The sequence below is a fragment of the Marmota flaviventris genome, chromosome 8, assembly GCF_047511675.1.
Source record: "Marmota flaviventris isolate mMarFla1 chromosome 8, mMarFla1.hap1, whole genome shotgun sequence".
In the NCBI taxonomy this organism is placed as follows: domain Eukaryota; kingdom Metazoa; phylum Chordata; class Mammalia; order Rodentia; family Sciuridae; genus Marmota; species Marmota flaviventris.
The window spans coordinates 40438388-40455981 of NC_092505.1; the positions used below are offsets into that span (position 1 = coordinate 40438388).

General features: G+C 36.4%; 1 protein-coding gene and 1 non-coding gene across 2 annotated transcripts in view; both read right to left on the reverse strand.

Annotated features, from left to right (window-relative positions):
* Positions 1-17594, reverse strand: part of Parl (presenilin associated rhomboid like) — a 54273-nt gene that overhangs the window by 5362 nt on the left and 31317 nt on the right. The window contains exons 5-9 of the mRNA XM_027951523.3: positions 8953-9048; positions 8148-8297; positions 6850-6920; positions 262-363; positions 31-128 (exon numbers count right to left, since the gene is read on the reverse strand). Of these exons, the coding sequence (XP_027807324.2) occupies positions 31-128; positions 262-363; positions 6850-6920; positions 8148-8297; positions 8953-9048 (517 nt within the window). The remainder of the gene's footprint in view (positions 1-30; positions 129-261; positions 364-6849; positions 6921-8147; positions 8298-8952; positions 9049-17594) is intronic.
* Trnaa-ugc (transfer RNA alanine (anticodon UGC)) lies at positions 10198-10270 on the reverse strand. Its single transcript has one exon. It is a non-coding gene; the product is annotated as a tRNA-Ala (tRNA).

Consider the following 17594-nt stretch of genomic DNA (forward strand, 5'->3'; position numbering starts at 1 on the left):
GCAGTTTAGCATCAGCTACACTCAACTTACATGCCAAAGAGAGCTCCCCCAAGATGTGCTGCATGATCAAAAAATTTCCATCCCAGGATCATTCCAGCTGTATCCATGGCAATAATGGCTTTTAGGGCCTAAAAGATGGCAAGAGAGAACAGAAGTGATACACTTTGATTCCTCCAGCATTGACATTCCTAATTTAAGAGCAAGACTTCAGTCATTGTAAAAATAACACTAATGTCCTCAGAACTTCATCCAGGTACTTACATTCCCTGCTGTGAATGTGAACATTGGGAGGAAGATGATGGCGAGCCTCCCCTCTGGGATCTTAGTGCAGACAGCTGCCAACACACTCATGATCGCACCTGACTGCAAAAGAATGGAAAATGCTGGTTAGGGACAGCAAACTCCGCACACAACCTCTGGAACACAGTGGCTACATGTCTGAAGTAGCAAAACTTTTTCCAAAAGGCTTATATGCTTAGCTGTAGGTGAGCACAGAGCTTAAAAGCTTTCAGTTGCTAATGTGCACTGTACCAAGCAGAGAGGCTTCAGGTTTGTCACATTCATAGTAATCACTGGGTAAAACCTGAACTTTCATTACAGGTTACTAAAATGTATAAAAACCACTGTGTTAGCACTTAATGAACAGTGTTAAACACACCATAAGCATTATTTCATTAATGCCTAAAAAAGAACTTCTCAAACCTCTCTAAAAAGCTCGCCAAACCAGAGAAAATGACCATAACTCTGTCCAAAGAAACTCATATGTGGCTTGCTCGGCTTGGCGCAGACGGAAGGCCTGGCCCTCACTCGGCTCGGCGCAAATGGAAGGCGGCGCAGAACAGAGACTTTGCTTGCAGGTCACCAGATCGAGCTCTGGACACAGCACAAGGTTACCCCAGCACCCCCCACCTCACCAAACACCCTATGTGGGTAACAGATGGAATCCATCTTGGAAAACCTTCCTCGCAATCTATCAATGGGCGTGGCTACCAGCACGATTCTGTGGCTGATCAGGTACCCGGTTCCAACTCCCCCACCCCCAGCGGTGATAACTCAAAATTTTTCTCACAAACTTTTGCGGGTGTAGCTATCAACGCAGAACAGCAACTGTACAGGCACCTGGTTTCCAACTCAGAGACTAAGAGTAGGGAGGCTCCAGGTAGAAGCTCAAGCCCTTTCACACTGGCTACCTCCACCACCCTGAACACAGACACTCAAGCTAGGAATAGACAACTCCATCTACTGGAAGAAAAGAAAACAGAGTCCTGAGACTTTTTCTTTCTTTCTTTTCTTTTCTTTTCTCGCTCTTCTCATCCAATCTCCTCTACCCTTCCCCCTCTGGTCCTCACAACCTCAACTATGTGAATCCAAGAACTTTGCATGAAATTAGACTTTAAGAACTGAATCACCAGAATAATATAATATAGAGGAATTGCACTTTCAACCTCCTATCTTTTACTATTTATACGTAATTTTCTTTAATACAGATAAGGAGTTTGAAGTTATACATTCTTCCGTAAACTATCCCTGTCTATTCATTAGAGTTCTCCTCTAAAGTTGCTGTTAAGAGTCTGTAAACAAGTCAAAATAACACCTGGCATTTTGCCAGGGGAATGTTAGAGTTCGTAAACAAGTTTGGATGGTGCCTGGCAAAATGCCAGAGGGAGTGGTTTGAGAAGTAACAAAAGCGAGCCATTAAGTGTGGAGATTCCTGATTAGTTGACTGCTGTATCTAGTTTATGCTAATTAGATAAGCTGTGTGGAATGTATAAATACCGCTCCTGTCCTACAATAAACGGCTCCCACTCCTGCTGTATCAACGTACACAAGTTGTTCGTCACACCCCCCCCCCCCCCCCCCCCCCGGTTATTTTGCTGCAGCCGGACTGTGGCAAGTTGCTAAGTTAGAGTAATCCCCTACCCTCACTCCTTTCCCCCTTAACATGATGTCCTATGCCTGACCTTCAGGTTCTCTATATGCCACCAGAAATGGTATGCCTTTTATGAAACGAATGAATATAGTCTATTATTTAGACTATATTCTAAATAATAATTGAAGCCAACATCTGTAGACATAGAGTCTAACTATAAATGTAATAACAATGAAAACTTGCTCATAGATGATGTATTATTGATATTGGGAACTGTTAACATTGGTTTTCTCCACAAAAGAGATATTTTGGGAACTATATAAGAGCAATATAAATATACAGGGGGAAAATATTAACAAAAACAGTCACAAAGAGCTGGAAAGAAACGTGAGTAATATGAAAAGACAAGAAAAGAAAGGACCACAAACAATCCAGGACAAGTCAACATTAGAAGAGGTAACATCTGCAGCAGAAGGAATGTCAGATAAAGATTTCAGGATATACATGGTTCAGATGATCTGGAGTCTTAAGGAAGACATTATACAGCAAATGCAGACAATGAAAGTTCACTTTGACAATGAATTACATAAACAAATCCAAGAAGCAAAAGATCAACTCTACAGGGAGATAGAGGTTATACAAAAAAAAAAAAAAAAAAAAAACAAACAGAAATCCTGGAAATGAAGAAAATTATAAACCAAATAAAAACTCAAATGAGAGTACCATCAGTAGAGTAGACCAATTAGAAGTCAGAACATCAGACAACAAAGACAAAATATATCATCTTGAAAAGAGCCTAAACAACTCAGAAAAGCTGATAAGAAACCATGAGCAAAACATCCAAGAAATCTGGGATACCATAAAAAGACCAAATTTAAGAGTTATTGGGATAGAGGAAGGTATAGAGGTCCAAACCAAAGGAATAAACAATCTGTTAAATGAAATGATTTTAGAAAACGTTCCAGACATGAAGAATGAAACAGAAATCCAAATCCTAGAAGCCTACAGGACACCGAATGTACAAAACCACAAGAGACCCTGCCAAGACACATTATAATGAAAATGTCCAACACACAGAACAAGGAGATAATTTTAAAAGCTACAAGAGAAAGGAGGCAGATTACATTTAGGTTAATGGCTGATTTTTCATCACAGATGCTGAAAGATAATGGGTTCCAACCAAGAATCTGGTATCCAGCAAAACTAAGCTTCAGGTCTGACAATGAAATAAAAACCTTCCACGATAAACAAAAGTTAAAAGAATTTGCAGCTAGAAAACTGGCTCTGCAAAGCATCTTGGGCAAAATATTACACGAAAAGGAAATGAAAAACAACAACAAAAATCAACAGTGGGAAGTAGTACAGTAAGGAGAAAAACTAATCAAAAAGGAAAAACAAATCAAGTTAAATAACAAAAATAAACAAACATGGCAGGAAGTACAAATCATATCTCAATAGTAACCCTAAATATTAATGGCTTAAACTCACCAATCAAAAGACATAGGCTAGTAGACTGGATTTTAAAAAAAAGATCCAACAATATGCTCAGCAAAGAATATCAAGCTGGGCATGATGCACGCCTGTAATCCTAGTAATTTGGGAGGCCACAGCAGGAAGACTGAAAGTTCAAGGCCGGCCTCAGGAATTTAGGGAGATCCTAAGCAATTCAGTGAGAACTTGTCTCAAAATGAAAAATCAACAGAGCTGGTGATATATAGCTCAGTGACAAAGTGCCCTGGGTTCAGTCCCCAGTATCAAAGGAAAAAAAAAAGCAAGCCAGGCATGGTGGAGCACATCTGCAATCTCAGCAGCTCAGGGAGGCTGAGGCAGGAGGATCACAAATTCAAGGATAGCCTCAGCAACTTGGCAAGACCCTGTCTCAAAGTAAAAAAGAAAAGGGCTGGGGATGTGACTCAGTGGTTAAAAACCCTTGGGTTCAGTCCCCTCCTAAAAAAGTTCTCTAAACAAAAAGTAAAAACAATGAAACAGTAATATGCCTTAATACAAAAGATTTGTTTTTTCCCTTTGAATTTTCTAAATTATGTTTAATATTTGAAGCAAAAATTCTAACAGTGATATTATTACTGTAGAAGAAATATATAAAACAATTGTAATTTGAGGAGGTACAGAAATGTAAGAAAGGTGGTAGGCTTCTCCACTTACCCTAATAAAATGACACTAGCACCAAATTGTGATAAAAGATGTATAATAAATAGAACAGCCAGAAAAAAAGTTGCAGAAAGCACTACAGATAAATCAAAATGAAATTATAAACGAATCTGTTCTAGTGACCATTTTACTTGTAACTTTGTAATGAATAAACAAAAGAATTCCACTGTGCACAGGTTAGGTCAATAGCAGTTAAATCAATGAAGTCACAGTGAGCAGATTATCATTTAGTGACCAAATTTAGCCTATGATAAACTTTATAAATTTCAAGTGAACAATTATTTTCTCTAACAAATATTTTAATAAATGCTGTTTCTTACAACAAATAACACATGTTCTGTGCTACCTTGAGATGAGGGTTACATTTCACAGAAAATAAAACTTCTAGGGCTGGGGTTGTGGCTCAGTGGTAGAGCACTTGCCTCAATATGTGTAAGGAACTGGGTTCAATTCTTAGCCACCTATATAAAAAATAACTTCTGAAAAGCAGAATATTGGAGATAAGCTTCATGCCAATAACTAATAAGAAATTAATTTTTTGATGAGATTTAGAATATACACAGCTGACACCAAAACTAACCAGTATCCTTGACCCCTAGTAGCCAATATGGTAATTGACAAATATACTTTAATAGTCTTTAACAAAATTATGACTAAACCATTAAGACCAATATTTTATTTTAAAAAAAATTTTTATAGTTTTAAGTAGACAGCATGCCTTTATTTGCTCTGTGTGTATTTATTTATTTTTTTAATGCTGTGCTAAGGATCCAACCCAGTGCCTCACACATGCTAGGCAAGCATTCTGCCACTGAGCTACAGCCCCAGCCCAAGACCAATATTTTAAACACAACTGTCAATAGTATTTTCTTACTGATTTCTCATCAAGAATGCCATTGTACCTCCATTGTACCTATTGACTTAATTTTTATTATCACCAAGGATGAATTAAAAGTATTTGGGGATAAATAATTTTATGGTTGGCATGTTCTATAGGATTTTTTTAAAATGATATATCTCTCCCCATACATCTACTTTTAAAAAGTTTATTATATATTTATTTATTTTTTAAAAATAGTGCTGAGAATCAAACCCAGTGCCTCTTAAGTGCTAGTCAAGCATTCTACCACTGAGCCACAACCCCAACCCCAGCTGTATAGGATTTTAATGAAGGAACAGGAACTATTTTTTGCACATTTCTCCCTATATGCTCCTTACTGTGCTACAGACTCTAAACATACTTGCACTGCAAATCAGAAGTAGCTGGTATTTTAATAATTAAGCAAAATAAAAATAACTGGTTTTATTCCCACTTTATGTGGAGAAACAGGCTCAGAGATGCTCAGTAATAAGTCCTAAAAATCACAGGTAAGCGGCAGAGCCAGGATTCCAACACACTCTACTTCCAGATACCATGCTGCTATAATCTACTAACTAGATTTCAGTTTCTTATTTATAAAACAAGAATAACAACTGTCTAAGGGCACATCAAAATGCCCTCCCAGATCCTACTAGCTACTAAGTCTCTCCATCCTCAGAAACCACAAAGTCCTCAAAATTCTCATCCCTTTCAGTATTTATTAGATGTGATTATATTTTCTCCAACTAAACTTAAAATCCGAGTCCACTTCTGATTCATTCTAGTAGTGATCTTCATTGTCTTCATATAACAAGATGCTTAGCTGCTGAGTAAGGTACAGAATATGATTAAAATTTATAAATTATACCAGAACCAAATTTTATACAAAAAAATATTCCATGAAGAAAATAGGGTGGTGGTGGGTATAGAGCTTAAGAAATAATGCATGTAAATAATATAGATATAGACCTCTTAAGAAAATTAAATATACACAAAGTAGGGAATGATTATTTTACATAAGAATTTTTTCTCATAACAGTCTTTTTAAGAAAGAGTTCCTTTAAATATGAAATCTTCTATTAGAATGCATTTAAATGCATTAGTATTTATGTATTTATTCTTTGGTACCAGGAATTGAACTCAGAGGTGCTTAACCACTAAGCCACATCCCCAGTCCTTTTTATGTATTTTGAGACAGGGCTTCACTAAGTTGCTAAAACTGGCTTTGCACTTGCAATCCTCCTGCCTTAGCTTCCCAAGCCACTGGGATTATAGGCACTTACCACCACACCTGGCTTTTAGTATTTAAATATACAAAGTGAATGTGTAGTCTTTAAAAATACATCACATAAAAATTTCCATATGCCTAGAATTCTGCCATTGAACTCAAAAGAAAACATGTTTAAAAAAATAAAAATTCTTAATGCTTAAAAAAAGGTTTAAGTTCCTGAGGGCAGGAACCATGATCATCTTGCTCACTGGCTCTCTCTCTAGACTCTAGCATAATGCTCCGTAGTCTCATCTACCCAGCAAACACTCTAATACTGACTCAACCAGGAGGACATAGAACCCAGTTCAAATCTGTAATTAGTTAAAAATTCTCCAATGCCTGATGAGGCTCTCTGGTTTATGAGGATTGGATCCTCACTGTTCTGACAATATTCTTGCCATGTACTCTATTCCACGAAGTATATGTAAATAACCAATGGTTAAAAGCTTTAACCTGAAACTTAAAATTTTAAAAATATTTAAGTTGTAAATTACATGTAGATCAACCAAAATTATTTTTCAATGTTGATTTCCTGGTTTTGATAATTGTTCTTTGGTTCTGTAGGATGTGGTTAATTAGGATGAAGAACATGTGAAAAAAAAAGTTGCAAAATTAATATAGTTAAGTATACATTTCAAAATTAATTTTAAAATTAGAAATTTTTAAATTAGAAATACTTACTGCACCAAGTGAAGGTCCATATCTTCCTGTGGCAACTTTACACATATAACTGACAAAGTTGGAAATAACACCTGAGAAACAAGTCATAGTTCAACAGTTTAAGTAAGGTTTAAAAATGACTTCTATTTTTTATCTCTACCGTCCACAGATTAATAGTGTCAGGTTTGTACATGTATCACTCCAAGGGTGCCAGCACGAATACTTAATCTGCCAATAATTTCAAACAGTTTTAGGGAAAGAAAAATCTGACCCACATCATGACTTGCCATTGACTTTACCTCTCAGTTACCATTTTCCTCATATATAATTTAAAGAAAAGGAGGCTAGTTCTCAAACTCACCAACTATCTCAGAACCCCCTGGGCAGACATGCTGAATCAGAATCTCTGGTGGGACACTAAACTAAATGATCCATTAGGTTCCTTTTGCTTCAATGACAGTTGAGTTCAGTGTGGCTCATTTTAAAAAACAACTTCCTATGGAACAGGAATTAATGGCATCTGAAACATCCTTTGTACAACAACTACCCCCATAACTAGTACTTGGGGAAAGAATTATATACTACCTTAGAGGCCAAAAAAAAGAGAAAAAATGATCAGCTTCTACTTTTGATGGACTGGACACATATACCTGAGTGTTCAATTGATATTAATTTAGGAGTCACTTTGGATCATGAGTAGATGCTTTTATTTAATCTTTTCTACAAGGCCATGTCTTGAAAAGATAAGTATCATTACCCCCAGAAAGGCATAGTCATTTCTGCCAAATCACACAGCTGGTAGCAGAAATGGGCTCTGAACCTAGGTCTTCTGTCTCAAAACTCAGTGCTTTTTTCACTACAGCACAATTGGCAGATATAAAATTTTTAAATGTTGGGACTTTAGAAATGAGTTTTTATGTTTTACTTATATAAATTTTGCAAACAGGTGAGCAAAAGTTGATCAATTAACCACTTAGCAGCAATGAGTAAACTGGAATCACATGCTACCATTTCCTAATTAAAATATTTTAGAAATGATGCCATCTCCAGAACCACAACTAGGAAGTTTTGTCCTACATATAGTCTGGCAAAAAAACACACTCACTCCTCTTGGCAATCAATAACATTGGATCACTCTGATAAAGCTTTATGCAAACTGAGCACAATGGGGGAAGTAAGCCTGCTTAAGATTATTTAACACAAACTCAGATGACTAAGACAGCTGGAAAGCCTAGCCTGAGCTGGGAAGGAAAAAAAAAAATCAAGGCCTGGTTAAGATAAAAATGACATGTAAAGGTCCTGAGATTAAAATTCATTACCTGCAGATAGGTACACTGCCATGAACTGCTCTTGACCCAGAATATTCACTATGCTGGAAGAAAAGCTCCACAAAACATACATATTTGCTGCCATGTGAAATAAGGAGAAATGACTGAATGTTGACAACAACATTGGAGAACAAAGGACCTCTACAAGAGAAAGAAAAAACACAGTCTGGTAATTGAAGAACACAAAGCCAGTAAAAATTATCTAGTTTAGAATTCTCAGTATTATCAAATAAACACAGGAAGCAAAAACAGAGCCAGTTAGTCTTTTTTTTTTTTTTTTTTTTTATTTTTTAATTATCGGCGGACACAACATCTTTGTTTGTATGTGGTGCTGAGGATCGAACCCGGGCCGCACGCATGCCAGGCGAGCGCACTACCGCTTAAGCCACATCCCCAGCCCCAGTTAGTCTTAATAAGATGGTTTAAGACAGTACTTTTCAAAGTGATAAAAAGCTATCTTAATCTCTTTTCTACTTAGTAAGCAATCAATAAAAATTCTCAGTTCAATGGAGGCAAAAGTTACAAATAGAAGGAGAAAATTATTTTAATTTTAGATATAAACTTGCAGTGATCATAGATCTTAATTCATTAAAAAATATTCACTGTCTATGTTTTAAGCACCTGGGATTCAGCAATGAAAGAGACAAGGTCTTTGTGCTCTAGAAGCTGATAGTCTACCCTCCAGATTTTGTTTATAACCGTTGACAGTATCTCATTTTTTTTTTTGTAGGATTTCAATAAACAAAGCATATTTATTTCATATTATCTCTACCTCAAAATCACAAGTTAGACTTACTTGAGGCCGGATTGGATGTGAAGTATCTCATCATTGTCCGCTGCAGAGAAGGTACTCTCCACAAACAGAATACAAGGACATTTGCAGCTATAATACCTGCAAAACAAATACAATTTAAGGAGGTTAAAAATAAGAGGAAAGAGGCCAGGTGTGACGGCACATGCCAGTAATCCCAGCGAATCAGGAAGCCAAGGCAGGAGGATCACAAGTTCAAGGCCAGCCTCAGCAAGTTAGCAAGGCCCTAAGCAACTCGGCAAGACCCTGTCTCAAAAAATAAGAAGGGTTAGGGATGTGACTCAGTTGTTAAGAGCCCCTAGGTTCAATCCCTGGCACCAAAAATAAATAAAGAGGAAAGAAAATCAGATCTAAAGTTCACCCGAATACAGTGAGCTAAGGAAAGCAAATGAAATCAATGTCTATAAAGTATCCTGGTTAAGTCAGAGATTCCTGAAAAACTGCAAATGCTCTAGGAGCTAACTTCCTTCACCTAAATCCATATTTCACTTCTTCACAACAGTTTACTTTTTTCAATAAATAATGAGATCTATAATTATTGTTTGATAATGGACAATTCAGAGACAAGTAATGTACAGAATTAGGTTATCTGGCCAAGAGTAGAAAAGCTAACATCTCATCTTTTCCCATAGGGATGGCATACTTCTTAAACTTATGGTAAAAATTCAGGGATAAAAAAAGAAAAAGAGAATTCAGGGATAATCTAGAAGAATTTTGCAACTGCTTATTTGCAATATTTACATATGGAAACTTGGCTGACTTTTTGTGCAAGAACTTACAATGTTAGATCAATAAATTGAGTAGGTTTAACTATAAAATTAATAATTAGTCATACTTAGGGTCAAAATCAAGTTATTCTTGAAAACTATACACTTTAAAAAATGCATTTATTTTTTAAATTGCCACACTCCTTGCACAAAGTATACTATCATCTACTTGTTGATTTAGTTAAAGGACTTAAACACTGCTCATTCCTCTAATCTCTAGGCAACAGGCAAGTAGCACTTCAGCTTCTTCAATGGTAAGGACTACAGCAACATTCTGATAAGAAATTTTCTTTAAAAGATACTCTTTTTAGGGTCCTTGCCAGCAGCTATATTTTGGAGTCACTGTTGGCTTCCACACTTGCTCATTCTGTGAGGCTCTGGGTTACCACCTGGTATTATGGTTTCTGTTCTCCCTCTTGAGTTAGGTAGAAAGGAAGATATCATTTTTCTTTTCTTTTTTTTTTGGTGGTGCTGGGGATTGAACCCAGGGCCTTGTGCATGCAAGGCAAACACTCTACCAACTGAGCTATAACCCCAGCCCCATTTTTAATATATTTTAAGACATCATTTACCATGTAAATATCTGAAAGCAGAACGTATCTTACAACTGGTGGTCCATTATAGTTTAATTAGTTGCATTTTTTTTTCTCTGACCAATTATTGATGAGAAAATTGAGATTTTAAAACATACAAGTTGCCTGAAAGCCAAAGTCAGTGGCCAAGCCAAAATTCCTAATCTAGTACCCTTTCCACTTTCCATTGTGATTTATTTATTTCAATCTTGGCCACCAGAGGGCTTCTGACACCAGACAAAGGGTCCTCAAGGTGGGTAATACATGGCCTGGTTCCCAGAATCAGGTAAGCACCAGAGATGTGTGGTTAAGGCAGGATCTACTGAGGGCACATTGGCTAAGAGTTAGGGAATCCAGCAGAACTAACTCTGGCCTACTTACACTATAAATTGGGCAAGGGGCCTAACCTCTGAGGCTGTTTCCTATTCTGTAAGATGAGAACAGTAAAATCTACCTTAAAAGGTTAGATTATGATAAAATGAGAAAGTATGATTAAATATAACAGTCACACAGTGACAACGCAATAAATGGAAAATACAGTAGAAAGAGAATGGCCTTTGCAGGTCTGAATCCTAGGTATGCCATTTACTATCTATTGACTGGTGGCATTTTCATCCCTTTCACTTTAGTCCCTCATCTGTAAAAAGAAACTAATACACCCTACCTCATAAAGGCTGTAGTGAGGACCATAGTTCAGTGGTAACTCACTCGCCTAGCATGCACAAGGCTCTGGGTTCAATTCCCAGCAGGAAGACTATAGTAAGGCTGAAATAAGCTACTGAGCATAGCATTAAATGCCCAGGGAGCAATGGTTCCTTCCCCTTCATCCTATTTTGAGAAACAGGACAGTTTAAAGTCTCTATGTCTCGGCTTAGAAGGAGTATTATCTGCTTCCTCCTGACTCAGTAACTTCTTGGACAAGCTATGCACGACTGATTCAGGAAGGTTGCTACTGTCCCAGAGTCTACCCTTACCAAGAGTGATGTATTCAATTATATCATATATATCAGTGAAAACAGCCAAGTATTTTTTCTAAAAATTCTCTCCTTCATAAGTTATAAAAAATTGTGGCAAAAAACTGTCAGAATCAACATTTCAGAACTCTGAAAACTAACCAAAGGCTTGCAGCAAACCCAGGGGCCATTTATTTAAGAAAAAAAAAATGACTGATTCTCAGAACTAGCTTTGCAGCAATTTGCCTAGTCCCACCTCCGGCTTTTTAGCTACAGAAAGCCTTGAAAACCCACATTCCCAGTACAGCCCAACAAACACAAAAGGAAGCTGAGAGACCAAGCTGGAGCTCTTTCCAAGCCTTAATCCCAAAGAATAATCATAATTTGACCTGCCTGCTGATTTCCTGGAAGACCCTACTTTCAAGGCTGTCTGACTTTAAAAATGAATGGAACTGTCCAAGTACAAACCTCCTTTTCCCAGAGGGCATTTATCAAAAATAATTACATGTAAATGATTTAAGTTAAAGGTTGCCTGAGGTGGTAAATAACATTCAGGGCAAATAAGAGACCAAAAATCTTAAATGAAAAGCAGAGGGATGAGATTTCCATAAGATCTTTAAAAACCTCCAACATATTCCTGGAATCTAAAGGCCCACATGCAAAAAACGACAAAATACAGGAAGACAAAATTGGTTACTAGAGAAAAGGATATTATAAAGAATAGAAAAATAACAGAAAAATCAATGAATCCAAAAGTTGGTTCTCTGAAACCCTAACAAACAAAATAAGCTTTCAGCTGTAGTTAAAAAAAAAAAAAAAAAAAACCAAAATCCAGAATGAAAGGAAAATCCTACTATTGACCTTATAGAAATAAGGATCACATGGGTTGGAGATGTGTGTAGCTCAGTGGTAGAGTGAGTGCTTAGCATGTATTAGGCCCTGAGTTCAATCCCAATACACATATACAAGACTTTAACAGAATACTATGAATTAGTGTATACCAACAAATGAGATTAGATGAAACTGAAAAATTCCCAGAAATACACAACTACTAAAATTGATTCAAAAAGAAACATGAAATCTAAATAGCTAGAAAACAAGAAAAAAAATTTGAATTAGTAATCAAAACTTACCACAAAAAAATAAGCCAGAACTAAATGGCTTCATTTATATTGAGTTTCCCAGGGCTGCTATGACAAATTATCACAAGCTCAGTGGCTTAACATACAGAAATTTATTCTCTTATATTTCTGGAGACCAAAAGTCTGAAGTCAAGGTAACAAGATGTCAACAGTCATGTTTCCTTCTGAAAGCTCTAGGGAAGAATCCTTTCTTTCTTTCTTTCAGCTTCTAGTGGCTCCTAAAATTCTTAGCATTGCTTGGCTTATAGGCGCAAAAATCTGATCTTTGCCTCCATCTCTTCACAAAGGATTTTTTTTTTTTTTTTTTAAGTCTTTACACTCTTCTAAGGACATGAGTCATTAGTTTTGGAGTCCACTCTAATATGATCTCATTCTAACTATACCTACAAAGCCCTTATCTCAAACAAGGTAACATTCTGTGGTTCTGGGTGGACAAGACTTTTTGGAGGTGTGGGGAGACACTATTCAATTTACAACAGATGAATACCAAAAAAAAGGTGAAATTAACACCAACCATTCTCAAACCCTCCTTAAAAAAAAAAAGAGGAAAGAACATCTCCTGAGTCATTCTATGCAGCCAGTATTACAGTGATATCAAAACCAAAGATATCACAAGAAAACTATCAACATTGCTTCATGAATATTTATACTAAAATTCTAGAGGAAATGTTAACAAATCCAGCAACATATAAATCATGATCAAATGGAATTTGTCACAGGAATGGAAAGCTGCTTCAACATGTGAAAAAAATCAATCAACGTAATACTTCATATTAACAAAGTTAGAGGACTCAATTACTGGCTTAAAAACTTACAACACAAACATAACAGTAATCAAGACAGTGTGGTACTAGCGTAAGGACAGACATACAGAAAATGAAATAGAATCGACACACCAGAAATAAACCCACACAATCATGGCCAATTGGTTTTTGACTAATGTTCAAAGGTAACTCATGGGGAAAGTATAGTTTTTTCAATAAATGTTGATGAGACAAGTGGATATTCATAAATAAAAGACTGAATCTGGACTTCGACCTTACAGCAAATACAAACTAACTCAAAATGTATCAAAGACCTAAATATAGGAGGGAAAATTGTAAAGATCTTAGCAGAAAATATAGGTATGAATCTTTGTGGCCTTGAATTGAGCCAATTCACAATTAAGCCACATATTATGTGATTCCGTTTATACGAAATGTCCAGAACAGGCAAATCCATAGAAAAACAGATTAGTGGTTGCCTAGAGCTGAGGAGAATGAGGAATGACTGCTAATGGATAAGGAAAATGTTTGGGATAATGAAAATGTTTTGGGATTAGATAGATATACAACCTGTGACTGTAATAAAGACCATACTTGTTGGTGAATTAAAGATATAAGAGTTATATTTCAATTTTTTAAAAAGTGACACACTGATCTGGGAAACACGTGGTTCAGCAACCTCTAGTCTTGTGGCCCAGAGAAAGCAGTGCAACCTCTTTTCTTTTTCTAAAAAAAAAAAAAAAAAAAAAAACTTACTATCCCACTTGAAGTCCAATAGCTAAGCACAGGATACCTTCTGTTTCTGGGGTGAGCCAATTCACCCCTCCACAGCTCCGCAACCTGAGGAGGCTGCTAACTGACCCAGATCTGCCATCCAGAAAGTGACAAGTATGAATATCCATAGCAGCCGAAGAATGAGCTTAAGCAACCTCTAAATCCAATTCACAGGAATCAGGCAAGTACAGGAGTCAAGCTGTTAGCTTCACTTAGTGGCTACAATTTCTCTTTCTAGGCAGCATCCACAAAACTAGAGAACTCAATTACTGATTTAATTGAATAAGGTCAAGGCCCATAGTTACTTGGAATCAAGAGGAAACTCGGACTATCCATATTCCATCCTCCCAATGGGATGAAGACAAAGTTCAAAACTAATATGGGAAAACAGAAACTAATATGGGACAAATTCCCTCTCTCTCTCTCTCTCTCTCACACACACACACACACACACACACACACACACACAGCGAGGCAAAGACCCCATACTGCTAACCATAAAAGGGATTATCATTTCTCTGCATTCTCCCTGTAGATGAACATATCTAATCAATCCCTGTGAGCAACTTTAAGAAATTAATCTGACCTATATATACTCTATACATTGTTGGACATTTAAATTGGCGTAGAACTTCTTTTAAAACAATACAAAATTTTGAATGTATATACTGAGTACTTTTGACTCAGCATTCTATCTTCAGTAACTCATCCTAAAAATACACCTGCACAAGGCTGCAAAGGATACGAATATAAGAATATCCACTGTAGTATTACTTATAAAAGCAAAGACTAAAAACAACCTAAGTAAACATTAATAAAAGAAATGTTAAATAATATTCATCCATATGGAATGCTACAATGACATTAAAAAAGAATAAGGCTGGAGTATAATTTCCATTTCTTGATTTGGATGCTGGTTATTATGGACATGTTCAGTTTGTGAAAATTATAATTCAATACATTTGTACACAACTCTATGTACACTAATCTTCAATAAAATATACAAAAGAATGCAACAGATCTATTTGTATTGATATGAAATGTTCTTTAAAGTATTAAGTGAAAAAAATCAAAGTAGAAAAGATGCATTATATATCACAATTTATGTTTTGAACTTCAGATAGATATAAATGCTTACATACAAAAGCATGCTTTGTGAGAATACAAAAGCAACTAATGACGTGGTGATTATTATGAGAAGGAAACTGCAGAACTTAAGTTCAGGATGAAAGAAAGACTTTTCTCATCATAAAAATTCTTTCCCACTGTTTTCATCTGTTACTATGTATACCTATTTATCTTATAATGACAAATCAAACCCAGGAAGTCAAGAAGGGCTCCCTTTCTCCCCTGGGTACCAGCTTGCTGACTTTGAACACTATTGAAATTTGGGCTTTTAATCAGCACCCAGATACCTGGGATGGGGCAAAACTGTAGTAATTATAACAACTGTGATTTGTTATAGTAGAAAGTGATAGGTTGTAATAAAAAGCACATTTTTTGAATTATGAAGTATGTTTGATTCCCATATCCACCCTTCTTTTTTTTTTTTTTTTTTCACCTAAATAATAAATTTTATTCTTTTAAAACTCCTGGTTAAGAAGATGAAAGAACAAAGGTTTTCTTTTCTTTTTTGGTGGTGCTGGAGAATCGAACCCAGGGCCTTGTGCATGCAAGGCAAGCACTCTACCAACTGAGCTATATCCCCAGCTCCCCCATATCCACCCCCTTCTAAGAAGTCTGTGAACTCAGATTGTTATTTAACCCATCTGAGCCTCAGTTAGTCTACCTGAAAAATGAGGATACTTTTAACAAGGTTCTTATGATGATTCATAACCGTAACACTTTACAGCACATAAAGCACCTAGGATAGTAGTTGAAGCAATAGGAGGCACTCAGCATTAGTTGTGTCCTTTCTTTCCCAGAGATAACTTGTCTGAAGACTAGGGAGCCAGGAATCACAGAAAAATAGTAACTGATGAAAAAGTTAAGAGGAACTAGAAGATCAAGGAAAACACTACCTCACCAGCAATCTCATTAACAGGGAAAGAGATTTTGGCCTGGGAACTTAAAAACCTTAAAAAGGTAAAAGGAGAAAGAAAATTGAACTAAAACCCAATAATTTGATGGAAAACAGCATAGCAAAGAAAAAAATAAAGAGACTTCAGAGACTGGGGCAGAGGGGCTGATGGCCTTAAGGCAAGCAGTGACTAAACTTTGGAGTTGACAAAAAATATGGAATTCTCCTCATTGTGCCCACTTTGATCAAAAACAATACCTGAACTGAATCTTTCTCGGGCATTCCAATATAGTGAAGGCAGCATTCTGCTGAAAGAACAGGAACCTAGCAAGGCCCTCAAAGGCAACCCTGAAAGCCAGAAAGGCTGGACAAAATATTCTCCTTGGAGGCTGCCTGGGGACCTTACAGATCAGGTCAGAACAGGCAACCAGTGAAATACAAAAGCACAGACAAGTCTCACTTTGAAAACTGCTACCTTGTGCTCTTGACCCTAAAAATACCAAAAGAACTTACAAAATCTTCTTTCTAATTAATACAAAGTTTGGGGGCATAGTTCTGTATAACAATCAAGACCATGAAAAAAATCCTATAACCAAATAAAAAAGAATTGAAACCACATCTTTAAAAAGTGAAATCTCAAGGACAAAATAGAACACTAAAGACTCCAAACCTAACATGATATACAAGGGAGGTTTTTCACTGCACCATGGACTCCACTTTATCAATGAAATAAATTACAAGTATCCCTCACTATCAGAATAAATTATCTAAATTTAGAACTAAAAAAAAAAGGATAAATTTGAGTCATGCCTTACTATCAAAACTCCGGAACCAAAGACATTTGGACAAAATGCTTTGCTGTCTGAACCTACTAGATCCCAAATTCTTGCTGTCCAAATTCAGAAGCCCAAGAGATTCAGACAGCAAGAAATCCTTATGTGAAGTGCTTGGTGTCATCACAGAAATCTTTAATAACCTACTGGGTCTTTCATGCTGCCAACTGTCTAGAGATAAATACTATGGAGCAAAGTTCTGGTCTCAGATATTGAAAGTTCTAGGTAAGAACTCTGGTTCTTTAAAAATGACCGGAAGAATGGGCTGGGGCTGTAGCTCAGTGGTAGAGTGCCTGCCTTGTGTGAGGCACTGAGTTTGATCCTCAGTACCACATAAAAATAAATAAATAAAAGATATTGTGTTCATCTACAACTAAAAAAACATTTTAAAAAATACAAAAAGAAGACCATGCACATTACCATCTATAATCCTAGGGAAAAAAACTGAACAGAGTAAATCTATCACTCCTTACTCAGTGATGACCTGAGTCAGCCTCACTTAGGATCAGTCTGAGTAGCAACTGAGAAAGCTAAGCAAGGAAAGCTGGACTGTCACCTCTAATGGAGACAACATATTATTAAAGCACCAGTTTATCCTTGAGAATTGTAGTCTATAGTTAACAGATGTTGTAAAGCTACACTACTACTAGAGAAGTATGAGGCAATGTGAAACAGCTCAAATTGTTTCCTCATCTTTTAAATGTCTCTTGAATAATGTATTAATATTAATTCAATATCTTTAGCAGAACCATTCACATTTATATTATTCAAAGTACTTTATACTCAAGTTGCTAGTTTTATC